The sequence below is a fragment of the Leiobunum rupestre genome, chromosome 6 (genome assembly GCF_980474605.1).
Source record: "Leiobunum rupestre chromosome 6, qqLeiRupe1.1.hap1, whole genome shotgun sequence".
NCBI classification, from domain to species: domain Eukaryota; kingdom Metazoa; phylum Arthropoda; class Arachnida; order Opiliones; family Sclerosomatidae; genus Leiobunum; species Leiobunum rupestre.
In genome coordinates, this window is record NC_143389.1 from 59,737,446 (window position 1) to 59,757,303 (window position 19,858).

The 19,858-nt window shown below is 37.4% G+C and overlaps 4 protein-coding genes across 12 annotated transcripts in view; 2 read left to right on the plus strand and 2 right to left on the minus strand.

The window, feature by feature from the left end:
• Positions 1-954: 954 nt before the first annotated feature.
• Positions 955-3,829, plus strand: Ttc7 (tetratricopeptide repeat domain 7). The gene is made up of 2 exons (XM_090178419.1): positions 955-3,260; positions 3,335-3,829. The coding sequence occupies exons 1-2, from the start codon at positions 1,109-1,111 to the stop codon at positions 3,739-3,741; spliced, it is 2,559 nt and encodes an 852-aa protein (XP_090034545.1). The 5' UTR covers positions 955-1,108; the 3' UTR covers positions 3,742-3,829.
• RpL19 (ribosomal protein L19) lies at positions 3,830-5,132 on the minus strand. Its single transcript, XM_090178420.1, has 5 exons — positions 4,995-5,132; positions 4,638-4,744; positions 4,327-4,570; positions 4,157-4,267; positions 3,830-4,010 (listed from the first exon to the last, which is right to left on the minus strand). Exons 1-5 carry the CDS (start codon positions 4,997-4,999, stop codon positions 3,884-3,886), a joined length of 594 nt encoding a protein of 197 aa, XP_090034546.1. The 5' UTR covers positions 5,000-5,132; the 3' UTR covers positions 3,830-3,883.
• On the plus strand, positions 5,117-10,411 carry Pfk (ATP-dependent 6-phosphofructokinase). 5 transcript variants are annotated; one of them, XM_090178418.1, is made up of 17 exons: positions 5,117-5,248; positions 5,398-5,737; positions 5,801-5,990; positions 6,055-6,220; positions 6,278-6,431; positions 6,503-6,598; positions 6,666-6,758; positions 6,826-6,951; positions 7,040-7,192; positions 7,284-7,304; positions 7,698-7,731; positions 7,803-7,915; positions 7,978-8,048; positions 8,105-8,345; positions 8,410-8,748; positions 8,814-9,022; positions 9,180-10,411. In XM_090178418.1, the coding sequence occupies exons 2-17, from the start codon at positions 5,420-5,422 to the stop codon at positions 9,355-9,357; spliced, it is 2,502 nt and encodes an 833-aa protein (XP_090034544.1). In that variant the 5' UTR covers positions 5,117-5,248; positions 5,398-5,419; the 3' UTR covers positions 9,358-10,411. The 5 variants fall into 5 exon arrangements, with proteins under 5 accessions (XP_090034544.1, XP_090034540.1, XP_090034542.1 ...); XM_090178414.1 differs by lacking the exon at positions 5,117-5,248 and having other exon boundaries at positions 5,301-5,737; XM_090178416.1 differs by lacking the exon at positions 5,117-5,248 and having other exon boundaries at positions 5,301-5,737; positions 10,253-10,411.
• Positions 10,412-12,648: 2,237 nt separating this feature from the next.
• LOC149942877 (uncharacterized) overlaps positions 12,649-19,858 on the minus strand; it is a 206,986-nt gene continuing 199,776 nt past the window's right edge. For 3 of the 5 annotated variants that reach the window (XM_090177979.1, XM_090177977.1, XM_090177980.1), the window contains 8 exons: positions 18,075-18,142; positions 17,287-17,447; positions 17,041-17,097; positions 16,277-16,978; positions 16,022-16,213; positions 15,774-15,881; positions 15,417-15,533; positions 12,649-14,071 (listed from right to left, as the gene is read on the minus strand). In XM_090177979.1, the coding sequence (XP_090034105.1) occupies positions 13,581-14,071; positions 15,417-15,533; positions 15,774-15,881; positions 16,022-16,213; positions 16,277-16,978; positions 17,041-17,097; positions 17,287-17,447; positions 18,075-18,142 (1,896 nt within the window). In that variant the 3' untranslated portion in view covers positions 12,649-13,580. The remainder of the gene's footprint in view (positions 14,072-15,416; positions 15,534-15,773; positions 15,882-16,021; positions 16,214-16,276; positions 16,979-17,040; positions 17,098-17,286; positions 17,448-18,074; positions 18,143-19,858) is intronic. The other 2 variants (XM_090177978.1, XM_090177981.1) reach the window with 2 other exon arrangements.

Below are 19,858 nucleotides of genomic sequence, written 5' to 3' on the forward strand. Positions count from 1 at the left end.
TCGCCAACCATCTAACATTCTTCTTTTACTTAAATGGATCCCTCACTGACAACAGGGGAAGGCATAGGGGTCACAAAAAAACTGGTTTTCAAGCACACTGCAAGTCTAGATTTTATGTTACCCCTATGCCTCCCTTTGTTGTGAGTGATGGATCCCTTTAAAGTAAGGTACAATCAGTAAGAGAGCGAATTTTGAAGTACAACTTAGAATCATTAGCATATAGCTGGATAAGCGCGTGAGAAATAACAAAAGGGAAGGAATTAATAAAGACATCAAACAAAAGAAGACCAAGGACGGAACCCTGAGGTACGCGGCTACGCCCTGTTCAACAAGGCACCAACTCGATTTGTAACGCTGCCCATCAAGGGCAGCAATACGACAAGTATGGGGGATTTATTTATTTATTCAATGAAACAACAACTTCGAAGCCCAAGGCTGGCTTATGTGCAGAAAGACAAATGCTTTAAACATATACAACTGGTTTTTAGTTCAGTTGTTTTATTTAGAATTTCTAACAATAACCTATGAAAAGATATATTTTTGTTGAGTAATTATTATTTCTTACAAGATTTAACACAGTTTTGAATCATTGCTCAACTTTTAATAAAAAACCGCGTTTCAAAATATCAAAAATACCGCGTTCTCGGGTTTCAATAAAACGCGTATAGCGACGTGCTTGAGAAGTTGAGACTACCCTTTTATTTTGCAATTTTGAGAGATATAGTTTTAATTTAAACGTGGTGGAGATGGCGTTACTGTCGTACGCCAGCCATAGAAAAGCCAGGCACCGAAATATATATATAAATTATAAAAATCGTTTTAGTTATTTCTCCGATTTCTATGGTTTTCTACCCATTTGCGCGCTTTTATGTATTTCAGTCAATAAAAACTATTCTATTTATTTTAAAAATATTCCAAATTTCCCGCATCTTTATGCTGACCAATAAAGAACTAGATAAATTTTGCGTGTAGAAATGAAAATGGCTGAAGCGGAAAACTGTATTGAACAGGAAAAGACCTTCAATAATCAAAATTATTATTGAATAAGTGGTAATTTAAAAAATATATTAATTATGTTAAAATAACAGTGTTTCAAAGAAGTGAGAAAATGTCGACGAAACCCAAAACCCCTGTTGGGAGAATAGAGGCTGAAATAGGTAGATGCCGTGAAGAATCAAACTGGAAAAAGCTTCAGGAGTTAGCGGAGCAACTTGGACAAAGAACTGGATGTCTTTCAGATCCTTTAACTACATTTTACATTGGGGAAAGCAAATTGGAACAGCACTTAGAAGAATTTCCTCCCAATGAATCTAACATTAATAAAGCCAAAGTTGGTTTAACGGAAGCGAAACGTCTTTTCCAAGCTTGCGTCAATGAAGGTCCCAAATGTGAACTGTTTGTAGATGCACATTTCCTTTTGGCAAAGTTACTTTACGCACAAGGCTGCTATGATGATGCGCTGAATCATTTGATGCTAGGAAGACTAGATAATCTATCGGAGAAGCAACTAAAGATTAGGCTGCTGAAAATCGTAGCAGAGTCATTTGCCATTAAAGGGTTTTGTCTTGAAAAAGTTCCTCCTGGGTCTACTAGCAAGTTTAAAGTTAAAGAAAGAGAACAACAGATCTTGCAATCTTTGGTCAGGGCTGGTGATTTAGCTCTGCGTTACTTGCAAGAATTGGAAAGAGCATTGGGACAAACTGGTGGAACTGTTCCACTTTTAGCTTCAGGTTCAGTTGGAGCACCAGCAATCATTCCTGGACCACCAATGTCTTCACTTTCTTGTCAACCATCAAACACTGAGTTTAGGATTGGTGCAATATTGGAAATGGCTCTTCAAAAAGCTCCTTTGTTGCACATTCAAAGTGGTCAAATGGCTAAAGCCATTAACCAATATCGAAATGTTCTCTCGGCTGTTGAAACCAGCTCTACACAATCTCTTCGTCAGACTCTGAGTCGCCAGTTATCCGAGGTTCTATTAAGAGGTGTTTCAGAAGGGGCATATAAGAAGTTTCTTCCAGAACCTGAAAACAACAAAAGTTCTGGAAGCCCATGGAAGCCTAAGAAATACACTGGTCAAAGTCTCTTTGTCCCTAAAGATGAAAATGAAGAAGTCTTGCTCCTTCTATTCATAAGTGAGTCTATGGCAGTTCGAAATGCAGTATTAGACCGTTCTCCAGAGTTTAAAGATGCTAGAATTCATTCCTATATGAATGTGGCTGCAGTTTACGACCTCCTAACACTAACTCTTGTCAGAAGGGGACAATGTGGTGTCCTTTGTGAGTCATTTGAAAGGGCCATGAAATTTGCCTTTGAAGAATATCATATCTGGTTGCAATTTGCAATGGCTTTGATGTCTAATGGGAAATATGCCAGGGCTCACTCCCTTCTGCAAGAATGCTCGAGATTACAACCTCAAAATGCTCTACCTTTGTTACTCTCTGCGAGACTTTGTTTTGAACATCTTGGACAATATGAAGAGGGAGTGAAAGAAGCTGAACAAGCTTTAGAAAGAGAAAAACAACATGGTCAGGGCCTTTTGGCCAAATGCCACCTTTTAATTGGAATTGGCTATGAACTTTTATCTGAACAAGCCAGACCTCAACCCAAGAAAATGGAATTGAGAAACAAAGCTTTTGAGGCATTTGTAAAAGCTCAATCTGCGGATACATCCGATCATTTGGCAGAATTTTACTTAGCCCTGCATTATGCTGAGGCTCGTCAGATTCCAGAAGCAACAAATCACGCTAGAATTGCCCTAAATTTAAGACCTGAACATCTTCATACGCTACATTTGATGATATTACTTCTGTCGGCTCAAAAACAATACGCTGATGCTCTTCAGTTGCTGGATGTAGCTTTGGAAGAATATCCAGAAAATTTAAACCTTTTATACACCAAAACCCATTTGGAAGAGCTAACTGAAGGAGCAGAAGTTGCTTTACTAACTAGCAAACAGATGCTTCAGAAGTGGCGAACTCTTTACGAGGGACAAATAAAACACGATTTCCAGGATGAAAATCTGCACAGGGTGGCCAGCGATACTCGAAGCCTTTTTCAAATGTATTCGTCAGAGCTCTCAGACCGAGAATCAGGTTCACCAGCTGCTAATTCAGTGGCCGCAGTTTCTAGAGTGGAGCATGCTTTATCAGAAGTTGCCTCTTCAGTGAATCAGTTTCAACCTAAACCAGGCCCACAATCAGTTTGGATGCTACAGCTTCAAATTTGGCTCCTGATTGGCGATTTATATTTAAATATTGGTTAGTTCAAAATAACCCCGTTCTATAGGAGTAGAACAAAAAGTCTTCTAATAGCAAATTTCATTTGCACATAGGTCAAGCTTCCGATGCTGAAGCCTGTATTCAAGAGGCATCAACCATTTTCCCTCTCTCCCATCAGCTTATGGTTTTGAAAGGGCTCGTTCATGAATGTAGGCAGGAATATTACGAAGCCAAAACTTGTTTTCAGAATGCAGTCTCTATAAATCCCCTACACGTTAGAGCTTTGCAACATTTAGGTTTAATGTACCATTATTTGGGAAGCAGTCACTTAGCCGAGAAAACCTTGAGGGATGCAGTTACGATCGATCCTCTCAGCCACCAATCTTGGTATAATATGGGTCAAGTACTTAGGGAAATGGGGGATTATGATTCTGCTAGCGATTGCATCGCAACTGCTATTGATTTGGAAGCAACCAGCCCCATTTTACCTTTTTCCTATATCACTAGAACCCTAGAATAATGTTTCATATATGTTACAATGACTGTGCTATACTATTTAATATAATTAAAATTATGTATATGTAGAAAATTACAATGAAATTAATATATACCCATTATAAACTTTTTTTTATTTATCAAGTCAAAATACACAATGATTACATTCATTGCTTGGCTGCTTCCTCTTCTTTTTGTAATGATTGGGTTAATTCCAATTTCTTTTGTTGTTGACGCTCTTCCCTTCTGCGCCTTGCTTCCTTGACCTTAGTCCTTCTAGCCTCAGCAGCATCACTAAAAAAAATTGTTTATTTAATAATTGAGCTTTAAAATCTAAACACGCTATTTAAAATAACACTAGTTTCAACTTGTTAGGCTTAAGCTATAAGACAGTTTGAAGCCTTTTGTATACAAGCTTCTGGCAGATGAAGAATACGGACCTTAATTGTTTGGAGCGGGCCTTCTCAGCCTTCCTCTTGTGGATAAATTCCATCAAAACTCTCTTGTTCTTGAAAACGTTTCCCTTTGCCTTCATGTACAAATCATGGTACCTGAAATATTAATTGAGATTAATAACTTGACAACAAAAAAAAAGGAAGCAGGAACTTACAGATGCCTGTCGATCTTCTTAGATTCTCTATACTTTTTAAGCAACCTCCTTAAAACTCTCATCCTCCTAATCCAGACTATCTTTTGGGGCATCCTAGCATTCGCTGTACCTTTTCTTTTACCAGGGCCAGTATGACGACCTTTCCTTCTGGCTTCAGCATTTTTGCGTACCCGAGCTCGGGAATGCACAGCAATGGGTTTCTTGATTATTAAACCATCCTTAATCAACTTGCGTACATTTTGACCTGAAATTAGTCCGTGCTTTAATATAAAAATAAAAAGTCGTATGGAAGGTTTAAATTTTTATAGTACGAGAATTAGCGTTGGCAATTTCCGTTGTTTCATTAGGATCCAACCACACTTTATTCTTGCCGCATTTCAAAACTGCGGCTGCAAGGCGCTTCTGCAGTTTTAGAGAACTTGAAAAAGAAAATTAAAACTATAAACCGCGTGCCAAATGTACAAGGCTTATTTTATCATTTATTTTTAACAATGTGATCAATTCACGTGGCGAGGCTTAGCGATAAATTGCTTTAACGTATGAGCTCTTTAACATAAATTGTTTTAAAATTCTGATTTTTAAACAAAAATAAGGTTAACTTGCCTTTAGATAAACTTATATAAGCTTTTATTTATTTTAATAGCGAAATATTTAAAAAAAATTCTCACCTCATATTTCAACGCGGCCGGTCCCACGTTCTCAAAATGGAGCTTGGAACTATTTTTTCCTGCGTCGCCGCTTTCCCCGTTTTTATTTTGTATACTTCCGCGAAAAAAAAGTGCGAAAAATTCTAGACCCGAAACCAAAGGTCGAGCGCTGAAGGACACTTCGCGGCGTGCGGATATCGCAATATTTAAAAATTGTCTACTGTTTTGCCAACGTTTGGGATATTTATTGAACTTAGTTTTTTAGGTTTTTTAAGGTATTTAAAAAAAATTATATTTTAATACGTTTCAAATCATTTTTAATTTGTTTCCTAGCCTGTTTAGTTCAAAATTATTTTCCCACAGAAATGCTTTTAACAATCATATTAATGATTTTCTTCTATTTATTTTTTGATTTAATACCTAGAAAGTTAAAAAAGTATCTCACCATGGCTGATGCCCATACACCTTTCTTTCGCACTGATACTGGTGCTCTCCTATCACCAGAAGTTGATTCTAGACCAAGTTTTGCCAGCAGCGAAGGGTCAGCTTTAAAAAGGGGCATTCAAAAAGGAATGTCTATCGCCGTATTCACCAGTGGTGGTGACTCTCAAGGAATGAATTCGGCAGTACGTGCTGTAGTGCGAATGGGGTTATATCTGGGGGCGAAAGTCTACTTCATAAAAGAAGGATACCAGGGAATGGTTGATGGTGGAGACAACATTGTTGAGGCTAATTGGGCTTCTGTATCGGGCATCATCCACAAAGTAATAAACTTTTTAAATTTTTGTTTAATGGTATTGGTTATTAATGTTTTGTTTCATGTAAAGGGTGGAACAGTTATTGGAAGTGCTAGATGTTCAGACTTCCGTAACAGAGAGGGCCGACTCAAAGCAGCAACTAATCTCATCAAGCATCAAATTACAAACTTGGTAGTTATTGGAGGTGATGGCAGCTTAACTGGCGCTAATCTTTTTCGTCAAGAATGGTCGTCATTACTCGATGAACTAGTTAAAACTGGTCAGAAAGTCTAATTTTGGTAAACTTGCTTTCATTTCAAGTAGTTCTTATCTTTTTTTTTTAGGAGTAATAACTAAAGAAAAACAAGTAGAATGTGGTCACTTAAATATTGTTGGAATGGTTGGTTCGATTGATAATGATTTCTGCGGAACTGACATGACCATTGGCACAGATTCTGCCTTACACCGTATCATAGAAGCTATCGATGCTATTGTTACAACTGCATCAAGGTATATCATAATTAAAACTATTCTAATAAATAACTTCTAATCAATATTTCATAACAGCCATCAAAGAACATTCATTTTGGAAGTCATGGGCAGGCATTGCGGCTATTTGGGTCTCGTGGCAGCCTTGGCCAGTGAAGCTGATTTTGTATTCATTCCAGAATGGCCCCCAGAGTCAGATTGGCCACAAGTTATTTGTAAAAAACTGCAACAGGTAAAATTAATTGGATAAGTTTTTGAAATTCTTTGCCAAGTATTTTTAGTGTTTTTTTAAATTATCGTCAGGAAAGAGAGGGTGGTCAAAGATTAAACATCATAATTGTATCTGAAGGAGCCATTGACAGACAAGGACGTCCAATCACAGCAGAACAAGTCAAAAAAGTATCTGTTGCTTCGTGTCTTATTTAAATTTTAATTATTATTTGGCTTATTTGGGTGTTATTTACAGGTTGTAGTGGATGAACTTAACCAGGACACGAGAATCACTGTATTAGGACACGTTCAAAGAGGAGGAAGCCCCTCTGCTTTTGACAGAATATTAGTCAGTTTCATTTTTGTGGCATCTTTGACCTATCTGATCAATTGTATTAAAAACAATTGGGTTTTAGGGGTGCAGAATGGGTGCTGAAGCTGTTTTGGCCCTTGTTGAAGCTACTGCTGAATCTGAGGCCTGCGTTGTCTCTCTGGATGGAAATCAAGCAGTGCGGGTGCCTCTAATGCAGTGTGTGGAAACGGTAAATTATGATTGACAGGAGATTTATGTCATTTTATCTTGTTCTTATTAGATTACCCTTAATTTTTATGTACGTTTTCTGATTATAGACTAAAAAAGTGACGGAATTCATGAGAGATAAAAACTGGGCGGATGCTGTAAAACTGAGGGGTCGAAGTTTCGAAAGAAATTTGGAAACATATAAAATGTTGACCAGATTGAAACCCCCAAAATCTGCCTTTGATTCTGAGGGTCATGGAACTGTAAGATATCTTAAAATTCCAAAAAAAAAAAAAAAAAACAATTAAGCTCGCATTTTAATTATTTACAAACTTTTTAATGCTAACTATTAAGAGTCCTGGTTTACCAAGGAAGGTATGAGGGGTTAAAACCTAATATATAACCTTTAATTTTCTTTGGTTTACTTTTATCAAGAATGGTCATTGAATGCTAATAAATTTTTATTTCTGTACTTTTTGGGTTGCTCGCTGGTTCTTTGGATTGTGTCTCTCTTTGTTTTAAATCTATTTCCTTAAAAACATAAATTTTCCCTTTTTCTCCTCCTCTCTAAACTCATGCATGGATAAATTGGCAATAACCTTAAAACGAAAAGAGGGTAAGGAATACAAAGCTTAGTCTGACAGATTACGGTTTTATCTTGGCTTTTTCTGTCAACTTTGCCATTTTTTAATCTCGTAATATAAATAAGAGATAACAGCGTGATTTTTATAAATCTATCAAATTAAAATAATTATTTCCCCAATCTAGGGTGGTTTTATCTTGGCTGTTATGCATGTTGGAGGTAAATTTAAAAAAAATCTAGATCTGTCTACTTTGCGTTACTTATAATTTATTATTTAATATCATATATAGCACCCTGTTGTGGTATGAATGCTGCTGTACGATCATTTGTACGTAACTGTCTCTATAGAGGAGATGTCGTTTACGGCGTTCACGAAGGTGTAGAAGGTCTTATAGAAGGAAATGTGAGTTGTGATTATCCAAGTTTGTTAACATTAAATGAAATATGTACGTTATTCTTCTTTAGATTCAAACAATGAATTGGAGTGACGTAACAGGTTGGGTTGGTCAAGGAGGAGCATTCCTTGGAACTAAGAGGTTATACATATTAATATTTGTATTGTTTCTAAAATATTATAATCTGTATTTAATAGGACACTTCCTAAAGAATATATGCATTTAGTGGTGGACAAACTACGAGAGTTTAGGATTCAAGCTCTTTTAGTTATTGGCGGTTTTGAGGCTTATCAAACTGTCTTACAAATGGCGGAAAGTCGAGATCAATATAAAGAACTGCAAATTCCGATGTGTGTAATTCCTGCCACAATCAGCAATAACGTTCCTGGAACTGACTTCTCTCTCGGAGCTGATACAGCGTTAAATGAAATTACAGAAGTAAGGAGAGTTTTTTGGAAATGCTAAGAATTTATTTTAAAGAAGAATCGAATTATGTCCATAGATCTGTGATCGTATTCGTCAATCTGCTCAAGGAACAAAAAGAAGGGTATTTGTCGTTGAAACAATGGGTGGATATTGCGGCTATTTGGCTACGCTAGCTGGCCTAGCAGGTGGTGCAGACGCCGCTTACATCTTTGAAGAAAAATTCTCCATTAAAGATCTCATGGGAGACGTTATTCACATGCAAGCCAAAATGGCTGAAGGAGTTCAACGTGGTCTGATTTTACGAAATGAACTGGCCAATGTAAATTATAGCACAGACTTTATCTATCGTCTATATTCCGAAGAGGGGAAAGATATTTTTTCCACCAGAAATAACATTCTTGGTCATATGCAGCAGGTATATTTTAATAGTCTCGGCTTTTTGATGATATTCAGCATCATTCTGATCAAAAGTTACGTTAGGGTGGCAGTCCAACCCCCTTTGACAGAAATTTTGGAACAAAAATGGCAGCTAAGGCAGCGGATTGGCTCCTAACTAGACTGAAAGAGCATAAACAAGCGGATGGCACAATTAGATGCACAACTCCGGAAACTGCGGTTTTATTAGGTTTGGTTCGACGACAGTATCTCTTCTCACCAGTTCAAAACATCAAGAAAGTTACGGATTTCAAGTGAGTTCCATTTTTTGTGTCTTCTTTAGGGAGGTTTCAACGAAGGTTGGTTATCGTGGTGGTGGGGGTTTTCGATTTCAGCGAATTTCGGAAAAGAGGCGTTATATTGCACCAGTAGATACGATGCCAGCCATACATGTATATTTTTGTGCTTCAGATATCGTATTCCTAAAAAACAATGGTGGCTGCATTTGCGCCCCCTCTTGCAAGCGCTTGCCACTCCTGCCAATTTTTTGGTGAAAGACGGCACTTCGAATCTTTCTGGCGATCCTTTTCTGATGCCCTCCGTTGAACCCCAGGATCACGAAGGAGCTCTGGCTCTAGGGGTCGATTAAAAATCATTAAAAGGGCGAACAAGCCTATGCCTTATTAATTGAGAATGAAATAGTGTTTTAATCAAAAAGGATCGAGTTAGAGGTTGAAGGATATTAGAGTTGTTGTTGTTGGTCAGATTTTCAAATTTTTGATGTTGTTGGTGGATAAATCTCCAAATATTTATTTAGATTCTTTCAAATTTATTTTAGGATTAAAATAATATACGTGTATATAAAATATAATAGGTTTTATATAGGGTAATGGTGGTATATATGTGTAATATATCTTAAAAAGTTAGGAATCAGTTTTTGTTTTGTTTTCTCTTTGGAAATGTTTGGAAAATCTCAAGTGTTGTACAGTTTTGGTTTTTTTTCTAGTCCTTTTTTTCCTTTAATTCAGTTTTTTCCATTTCCCTTTCCAAATACGAGGTAATAAACATTGCTCTTGTACAAATTGATAGGACCTCATTGATGTTGAAACTTCAATCTAGTCCAAATATGTTAAAAATGTGCTTTATTTCCAAAGTTCAGCTTTCCGCCCTCCTTACTTTGGCTTTTTTTGTTGTAGTGAAGTATCGTAGTCTCCTGCTTTTTTTAGTTGCTTCCTTTGGCATTTTCTGTGGCTTTCCATTCCTTCACATATAAATAGCTGCCACCTTTTTGTCTTCACCTTTGAATTGAGTACTGTAAGAGTTGCATCCATGCTTAGCTTGTGGGAAACTTTGCAGACGTGATTAACCCAATTTTTTGGTAATTTTTAATTATTATTATTACCACTTTGCAGTAGAGTTGCATGCAATTTTTGTGATATTTTTCTTAGCTTTTATCATGGGAATGCAAAATTTTTAATTATTCAAATACTTAGCCAAAAAAAATTCGAAAATCGCGACTTTTTCGCGTTCGTTTTGTGTTGCAGACACAGAATACCTTGTCGAGAATGGTGGCTAAAACTTCGTCCGTTGCTGCGAATTTTGGCTAAACATGATAGTTCCTACGAACCTGAAGCGAAGGGGGCTAGCATTTACGAATTAGACGAAGAATAGACACTTTAAATAATTTCTGGCGTATAGGAAAACAGAGAGACATGACTGAAAGGACATTTTTCATATTAATTCCCCTGTGTTTTGGTAGTTTTTACCATTAGAAATTTTTTGAATTGCATGACTTTGTTAGGTTGTGTTTGAAATATAAAAATTTTACGAAGATTGCCAATCAATTTAAGCAATGTAAACTTCGTACAATTTATTACTTTTTTTGTAGATTTTTATATTGTATTTTTCCGCCACTAATGGTAGTTCTGCGTTTTTGTAGCCATAGTTTTTAACAGGCATTAAAAGTACTCTACAAACTGTTTAGGTCTGTTAGAGACATTTTTTACGTCAAAGGTTTAGGTATATACTCTAAAAATCTGTAATGTTTAAAAAAACATTTAACCAAAGAGTCACAGAACCCCTTAGTTTCAGTTTATAAATGCTTTATTGCTTTTTACATATCACAATTGATTGAAACAAAAATGCGATTGAAGACTTTATAATGCTTGGTTTTCATTAGATACGGAAATATTTTGTTATTTTAGCGAGTAAAATAGTGAAAATGTTCAGTTTCAGTTAAATTTCTAGTACTAGTAGTCAAAAGACTATGTAATCATGCTAAATTAGCAATTCTTAGAATATTTCAGTCAACACTTGGCGTGTTTACTTTCTGATTTATCTATTAGGAAGTGTGTATCCATTTCTAATTTTTTTCCAAATATGAATTGAAGCCCACGTAACTCTCCACCTATGCCTCTTTGAACCTAAAATGTTAGAAGTTTTTCCTATGCTTTTTAAAGTTCGTTAAAAAGTAATTACGATAAGTATTATAAGAATGCTCTATTTATAAACTATAGCGCCAGATATTGGACTTAAGTGTGATTTTTTTTGCTAAAATGTGATGTGAGCCCAGAAATTTATTGAATAATGTAAGCTCTGGCTGAATATATTATAGTCGGTATATTTGAAAATCATTATATTTAAGGAATTAAATTTCAATATTAATGAATTCATATTTACGCACACAGGATGTTATTTTTGCATTGATTTTGACGTGTAATCTAAAAGGCGTAAGCTGATATTAACCGCAAAATTTTGTTATTTACCATGGCTTTCATGATCTTGGAATTATCAATGTAGGTAATGAAATGTGGAAGTATAAATTTTTTTTTATGCTTAGCGCCAAAATCAGTTTCAAAATTACCATCCTAATTAACTACATAATTTTCTCTAAAGTACTTTGCCTGCCAAAGTTTTCTAAATCAAAATAAATTATAATTATGAATTATTTAAATAGTGTGAATTTCATAAATTTGGTTATAATAGTTAGCTTTGGCTTATGATCCTATTGGTGTAGTAGTAAAAATGCTTAGCCTTTTCCTTGAACAAATAAACCGAGCTGCTATTAATTTGACCCCAAAGTCTTACAGTATGGGTTACAAGATGAGAAATTGGGCTCATATTTAAGGGACACACCGGCGTTTGAATATAACTAGTTTCCAGAATATGATTGGTCGTATTGGCTACCATGTGGTAAATCCGGGCAAAATTTTTTCAAACGCTGGTGTGGCCCTTTAAATAAAATTATGAATATCAAATTTTTATTTTTATGCAACTTGTCTTTTTCGTTAACATTGCAATGGGGCTTAGGGTGTTAAAATATTATGTGGAGGGCTTAATGTTAAGATATGGAAATACCCCAATACAGTAGCTTTGTGCTATTTATTTTATGTAAAATATTATCGGGTTGTTCGATACTTTTCATCCAAGAGTTGACATTTTTGTTTATTTAAATGTTAGTGCAAATAATTGTAAGTGAAGAACATATTTAAAAATAGTGTCTCGTGCCAATTTATTAAACTTTGTGTCCACTGCTCTGTATGTTAGAAAATATTAGTGGACCCTTCTACTAAAACATAAGTAATTAACCAAAATGTTAAATTTTAAATAAAGTTAGCAAAATAGACTTTGTTATAAAGTTTCTTCTCAATCTAGTCTGATCATTTGTCAAATGTATTGACAGGTTTGTTTCTCTTAGCATTATTACGATTAAAATATTAATAGTATTAAACATTAATAGATTATCTTATTTCATTAATTCCCAGTTTAAATGTATTGTAAGACGATTTTATTAATAATGTAATGACTACTTAGTGTTATTTTTACGTGTACTCCCGCAAATTAACGGAGTGTGAAAAACTCGTTAATAAATTTAAAACCTAAATTGTTTTAAAATAAACATTTATTTCTATATATGTTTACAATGTAATCTTTTCTTTAAGACTAGTGCAAAAAATACAGCGGATTACATTAACTCGCCGTCTTCTACTAAAAATGTTTTTCTTTTGCATTCCTCAACATTACAATGTACCTTGTCCATTCTACGTGCTTTTCTTATCTTTTGGGATTTTTTTTAACTACTTAAATAATTATGGAATGATAAGGGAAAGTTAAATAATACATTCTTTGGTTTCAACGAGAAACTTCATAACATTATTTTAAATTACACGTTTTTTTTATTATTTTGGAAGTGGACGGGAAATATTTTCATTTTTTAATGAAAAAATCAAACTAAACATGGTAAAAAAGTATTTAAAAATCTGCCTAGTCCTATTGATGGTTTTATCGGCAAATGTTTTCCAGAAAAACCTTTTCAACGATTATTCACTTTTCTTCTCACTCCTCTCTACGATCCTGATTTTAATTGTTTTTCGTTTTACTATATTAAATATTTAGAGATTAATAAAAAATCACGTATACGCGCGAACTAATTTTTCGCGGATATTTCTTTTAACAATAACTTGGAAGTTTTATTTAGAAGGCGAATGATACGCTCCGCCGACTTTTTCAGGTTTATTATTAATAGTTATATTAATAAACCTTTGGTTGTCTATATTTAGTTATTTCTTATAAAGTTAACAATTTTTTACAATCTACAAGGCATTTATTTTCCCCTTACACTCGGAGTCGCGTAAACGTTCGTTTTAAAAATCCCGCCGTTATCCATTCGAGTGTTTCCGACTATCGCGAATGGATGTCGCCACTGGGCAAATGTTATTTTAAAAATCGTTCGTTCTTTCCGCGTAATTTAATTTCCTTTGAGGCACGTTTTTGCGCGATTGATTTTGTTGACAAGATTCTTTTAATTTAAAAACCGTATTCATAAATTTAAAATAATATTATATTAATTTTGAGCAAGTAACGTGTCCGCAATTACGTTTCCTTCCACACCGGAAGCCACGTTCTACCAGAAGTGACCGCTATTTGTGGCGCGGAAGTACTGTAGTGAACGCGTTTTTCGTCATCGCGCTGAACGTCGATATCGGGACTAGGGGACGAGTGTCTCGTGCCTTGCTGAAAGGCTTTAGGCGAAGAGTAACCGCTCAACAGGGGCACTGTTGTTTTGCTACTTGAGGTCGGCACCGCGCCGCCCTCTCTGGAAGCGTGGTAATAGGGGTAGTGCGGTTTGATTCCCGCCGCGCAAAGTCGTTCGTCACTTCGATCACCGCAATTGTCTTCGCCATTGCACACCAACAATTTATAAACACATCGTTTGTTGCTGCACTGAAACATATCGCTGGAACATGGAGCATCGCAGCCGGCCGGTTCGTCACTTCCGTCGTTGCAATCTTTAAAGCGGTCACAATATTGATCCTTGGGTATGCATTGGCCATTGCTACAGGTATGTTGATTTTGTGGACATACTGCAAGAAACACAAAGCCAAATTTTACCATTTAGGACGCATTCTATTGGGGTATAAAGCGTGGGATATCTCGTGACGTCGCGATACCACTAGTCTCATATTCAACATGCCCCAGTCATAGCCGTTCACAAATTCCGTAACGCATGGATGAATTAACAAGCTTCAATGACAAGGAGAGTACTCGAGGTGTTTATGGCCAATTTTGTTCAAAGTCGGGCGTAATGAAGACCTATATGAGATATGAAATTTCCCAAAAGGAGACGTTGCACTACCCATTCGATTTGCCATGGCAACCGAAAATATTTTTGACCACTTAAAACAAAAAAATCTCCATTTAAAAAAGCGTGAGTTTTCTACGAATTTTTTTTAATTTAAAATTTTAATATTTTTTGGAAAATCACGAAATCGGTAATTTGGATCACATTTAGGTCAATTTCATCAAGTTTGTAACATTTTTGGGGAAAAATTGTAAAACATTTTGGGTAAAATAAGGAAATGGAGATTTTTTTATTTTAAGTGGTCAAACACATTTTTGGGTGCCATGGCAAATCGAATGGGTAGAAATTTCACATCTCTTACATTACGCCCGACTTTGAATAAAATCGGCAATAAACACCTCGGGTACTCCCCTTGTGAGTTTGTGTTTTGTTTGACATTTCCCCCTTCCATCCACATGGTAACGCTGGACCTAGCGAAATTGGATTACAAGCGATATCCCTGTTTGTAAAGTTGACGTACATTCTTTAGCGAAACTAGTTAATTAATCCATGGTTTATAAAGCATTACTAAATGTTACAGGGATAAAGGAGATGGGTTTAACTGAAATTTTATTGTAGAACATAAAATTACCAATTATTTTTAGTTTCTATATTAATATTAGTTTTTCTCGTTTATATGAATAGTTTTCTAGAGCTAAAACAATAAATAAATAATGTTAATTTTAAATATGTTGATAATTTTAAGGTTTATTTTGTTATTATAATTGAGGGGGATCAAGGAATTCGTTACGTAATTTAGGTGTGGCGTAGTTAATATTTTGACAAGGGATTACGACAAAGTAGACTTGTAACGTTACGTAATTAGTGAATAGATCGCTTCATATATGACGCCTTTCGAGGCTAAAACGAACATTTTCACCAAGGATTAAGGAATATTCTTTCGTACTTGCATTGCCTATTAATTATTTAAGCGCTGGAGATTCTCATAACAGACATGGCTATGAGAAAATTCAAATATTCGTAACCAAGGACGAAAGAATAAACACTAGTCTATGGAGAAGGTCTTTTGCCAGAACCGAAAAGCGACATCCAGTTTCATAAACAATTAGATAAGAGAAAACACTTACGATTGGTACAATTGACTTCATCGCTGCCGTCCCAGCACTCCACGTGTCCATTGCACTTTAAGGTCAAAGGTAAACAAGACGTTTTATTTCCGCAATGAAATTCGTCACTTTTACACTCTAAAACCATCACAGACGACTATTATATAAAGTCACCATACGTTGGAAAAGCATTATTGCTACATATTCTAGGCTATCTCGAGTACGGTTATTGCAATCTATCGCTATAAGACTATAGGAGAAGTGCCAATCCTAGCGTAGAAGTTTTGTGGAGGGGGGGGCGTTTAAAACATCAACCTAGCCTAATCTAAGCCATGGTGCATTGCGAAAGATGGTGTTTCATATTTAATGGGTACTTACCGCAGTTTAGTTCATCCGTAGTGTCGTAGCAGTTAAAGTGACCATCACAGCGACGCATTTCGGGGATACATAATCCATCTCCGCATTTCCATTCACCGGGGACGCATTCTTGGGAAAAGAACGAAATCGAAATTAATACGACGAGCAATATTTTTGTAATTGGGAAAGTCAAGGGAAAGTTAAAAGATAACGAGGGGGTTATTTTTAAGAAGGGTAGTGATCGGTAGCTTATAGTTTTAGTTTCTTACTAGTCTTACCCGATGCGTCGACGCATTTAAACACCAGAGGGTCGACTTTCCTGCAGAGTTCGTTAAGAGCGTCGCACCATCCTCCGCATCCTCTAGGATCCGCCTTGTCCTTGGGCGCGGTGCATCGGGGCAAAGACGAGCCCGAAGCGAGGAAACATATCTCATTGGGTTGGCAGTTTTGACACGGTTTTTCTGCGTACACGAAGAACATTAGATCGTCGTACTGGGGGTGATTCTTTCTGTTTTTCCATTTACCTTTCTTATTGGCGATCACTCCGTAGAAAGTGGAAGCGTTTCTTCGACCAGCGGCTTCGTTGGCCGGGACCAGGTTGATGGGTTTGTTCAGTAACCGCGGTCGCGACGTCGTGGTTGTTGGGATGAAAACCGGAGGAGCGGAGTCTTTGGACTCGGGACCCTGAGGCAAACTAGCTCGGTTGGTGGTCAACGCTAACTGCTTGGAAGTGGAGTGGGTATCCGGTGGAATTGTGGAAGAAGAGAGATCGTCTTTGGCGACCTTGTCCGGTTGATTCAGGGAGTGAACTCGACCGCTGTCCGGCGGGTTCAAGAAATGTCCTCTTCCGCCAGGAACATCGTACGTCGGTTGATTCAGCGAATGGCTCCGGCCGCCTCCACCTCCGGAGGTAGGGTTGGGATAATGTCCACTTCCGGTTGAGGTTTCCTCCGATTTTTTATTCCCGGGGTTGTCTTCCGTCGATCTTTGTTCCGCGACTCCCGCTTCCGTTTTGGGAGAACTTCCGGGGTCAATGGGGCAGACGCATTCCCTCGTTTCCGCTTTGCTACCGCCCATTTTACGGCAAGCATTGGTATTGGGCAAAGCGTCCCCGTACCCCTTGTCGATGCGACAGTCTCTGGATCGGCTCTGGACTTTCTTGGGTACGCACTGACCGGTTTGATGATCGTTACAGCTTGACCAATCACTCCATTGGGACCAGGCAGCTGAAATTAATAATACGGGGATAAGCTACCGTCCCGATAAAAAAAAATATGTACAGACTTACCGTCTGGGATGAGAATCTCCCTCGACGATTTAGGCGGAGGATAGACACCGCGTAAGCCTGTTAACGGGGAAAAAATCAGTCAAGATTAAAACCTTTTCAAAGACGGGCAATATATTTAGGAAGACGATGGAGAGGCCAACAGAGGGATCAGTCAAAGTAAAAGGCGGAAGCTCACTGGGGCATTCCGCCATTTGATATAATGGGCCGGGTTCATATTTCTGGGGAGGAGGCTACTTAATCCGTTACCGGTGAATTTGATTGATCGTATGTCCACTTGTAAATTTCCGGCGGGCAGCGTTCCGTGTCCCTGTTCCAAGCCGCGGACGAAGGCCAAGCCCACTTCTTGGGCCGCGTTGCCGAACGGCTTATTCAGGAATATCCGACAGATGACTACCACGCTGCCATGACTGCGTCATTGGTTGAAAGAGATCGGGGGAGAAAAAAACACGCCATCCAAGATTAATATACCAATTTATCTGTCCCGAATTCTTAAAGGGTAACGGTCAAGCTTTAACCAGTTAGATAGCCCTATAGCCCATTAAAAACTAAAATTTATGGCGAAAACCGCATCAAAAAATATTGAGTGGTTAATTTTTAATAAAATAAAGAAATTTCGGGAAATCGAAAAGCGCGCGTCCGCCGCGACACCTGGTGAGAAGTCGGTGAGACAGAAAAACAACGTAAAAGCGCGCGCTGCTGAAGACGCGAAAAAATTGTTTCGCACGCGCGGCGCGTTCCAGTTATAAGATACTTAAGCCTAAATTGCGCGATTTTAAAAGTTAGGATAGTTCGAAAATCGCTCATACGGGGTTAGGGGCGCTGGCGGCAGCCCCTAAGATGGCGGTGAAAATTCAAACCCAAACACCTGGCGTTATTTTTCGTTTCAACTTTTTGGGCCAAAAGCTATTTTTTCAAGACAAAAAAGGTACGTGTTAGTATATTGAACGTCTTGTTAATCTTTTGATACGGAAATAAGGCCATATTTGGAAAAGCTTGGCCGTTGCCCTTTAAGGTTTTAAATAAAGATGGCTTACCTGAAGGCTGAGATGTCGGAACCATTGTAATCTTTAACAAGGGCACTTTGAAGGAATAGCTCGTCCAACTGCAACAAAAAACACCTTAGGTTAAATATTATGATTGCTAAAGTTGGATTAGATTTCACTCCAAATTAAAAACGCGTTTGTTCAAAACTGAGGCCTTAAAAGAAATTGGCCAAATTTAAAATTGATTTTTCAAATTTCTTATTCAATTGGATTAAAGACATTGGAATGTTAGAAGCTCCGAGTTTCAAATTGCAGTGACATTTCAGTTCTTATTTCAAACGATTCTTTAGTTTATTTCATTTGAATTTTCAAAGATTTTTTAACAATAAAGAATAGTTTGCATTGAATCTTTTTTAACTAAGTAGTGCTCGGCATTCGATTAATTTTTATCCATGAATAAAATAAGCTCGGCGATATTTAAATAATATTTATTTAAATAACCAATAGTTGAATAAAAATTGTAAAATGTTTAAATAATCGAAAGTGAATAAGCCTATTATTTAAATAAAACAAACAATTATTTAAATAAATACCACTTTTATTCAAATAAATGCTTGGTAAAAAACCTAATTAAATAAGTTAAAATGATATTCTTTTTACCAACGTTTTTTAAATAAATCGGAAAATTTGTGGATAATGAAAAAACAATTCCGAGCACTATAACTAACACGATTACAAAAACACATCGTAACGGCCTAAGCTATTGTCAATCTGATATGAACCAAAATGTTTGCCCTAGATACGGGATCTTCGAAATTGCATCCACCCTTTAAATCTCATCCTGAAAAGCTTAATATCAAAGATCCAATCACGGATGGTCAAAATATGATTTGGAGGAAAAATCGAGTCCGGAGATGTTACTAAAAAGCGAAATTTGACGGAAGGGAAGGGACGGAAGCGGATAATCTTCCGCGATCTTCTTGAAGTGAAAGACAGAAGCGAGTCAGGAAAGCATTTTTTTTGCGCCGCGTGGCTCAGAGTGGCGCTCTTTTAAACCGATGAGCGACGACCTTTTAATAAAGTTAACGATGTTTGTCGGAAAGCCTAACCCCGTCCTCCCCTCTCCTCCCTGCCAAGAAGAAAAGCCGGAAAAAAGGGGAGAGAGATCTCAACACAAACAAGGGGCGAAAAGGACCTGACAAAAACGTAAATAATTACCCGCGAGAAGCCTTCGACGTTCCTCCTTGTTTTTATCTTCCCAACTGTTATTTACCCACGCGACCTTATACTTCAGCGAAAAGCGCGGCGAAAGGGTAAACAAGGGGTACTGTTTGCTTTAGAAAAAGACGAGGATAGATGCCAAGGTTAGGAAGCAAGCACGAGCGAGTGGAAGGACAAACCTCTCACCCAAAATGCAGCTTAACCGTTAAACAGATTGCGAGTCCTAGCATCCGACCCAAACACTTTTCTATCGCTTCTGACTGCAGTACGGTAGCGTACGCGTTGTATTTTTTAGGGGGAGACACCCCTTACCCCCGCGCCTGATCGATCATTTTGGACTGGCTCCCTTCCCCACCCCTCTCTCGAAATAGTGTCACTCGCGATAGAGAACACCCCGTTGCACTCCCCGTACCCGCACCTTTATCTCGAACTCGCCCGTTTCTGACGTATCTTCATCCTTTGCTCTTCAGCTTCCCGCATTAAACGTCTCTTCTCTCTTTTCATCTCTAAATTCGCCACTCTCTCTCTCCGTGCCCCCCCCCCCTCGAGCAGCGTTTCTGCCCCCCCCCCTCTTTTCTATTTCTCTATCTCGGTCCTCATTTCTAAATCCTTTT

What these genes read in the sequence shown, in the direction of transcription:
- RpL19 (XM_090178420.1), bottom strand. An exon ending in AATTGCCAACGCTAATTCTC is followed by an intron (nt 4,571 to 4,637) that starts GTACTATAAAAA and finishes GACTAATTTCAG; the next exon opens with GTCAAAATGTACGCAAGTTG. An exon ending in GCCCGCTCCAAACAATTAAG is followed by an intron (nt 4,011 to 4,156) that starts GTCCGTATTCTT and finishes AATTTTTTTTAG; the next exon opens with TGATGCTGCTGAGGCTAGAA.
- Ttc7 (XM_090178419.1), top strand. Translation starts at nt 1,109, where the DNA reads ATGTCGACGAAACCCAAAACCCCTGTTGGGAGAATAGAGGCTGAAATA. An exon ending in CGATTTATATTTAAATATTG is followed by an intron (nt 3,261 to 3,334) that starts GTTAGTTCAAAA and finishes ATTTGCACATAG; the next exon opens with GTCAAGCTTCCGATGCTGAA.
- Pfk (XM_090178414.1), top strand. Translation starts at nt 5,339, where the DNA reads ATGCTTTTAACAATCATATTAATGATTTTCTTCTATTTATTTTTTGAT. An exon ending in TAATGCAGTGTGTGGAAACG is followed by an intron (nt 6,952 to 7,039) that starts GTAAATTATGAT and finishes TTCTGATTATAG; the next exon opens with ACTAAAAAAGTGACGGAATT. An exon ending in AAGGTCTTATAGAAGGAAAT is followed by an intron (nt 7,916 to 7,977) that starts GTGAGTTGTGAT and finishes ATTCTTCTTTAG; the next exon opens with ATTCAAACAATGAATTGGAG.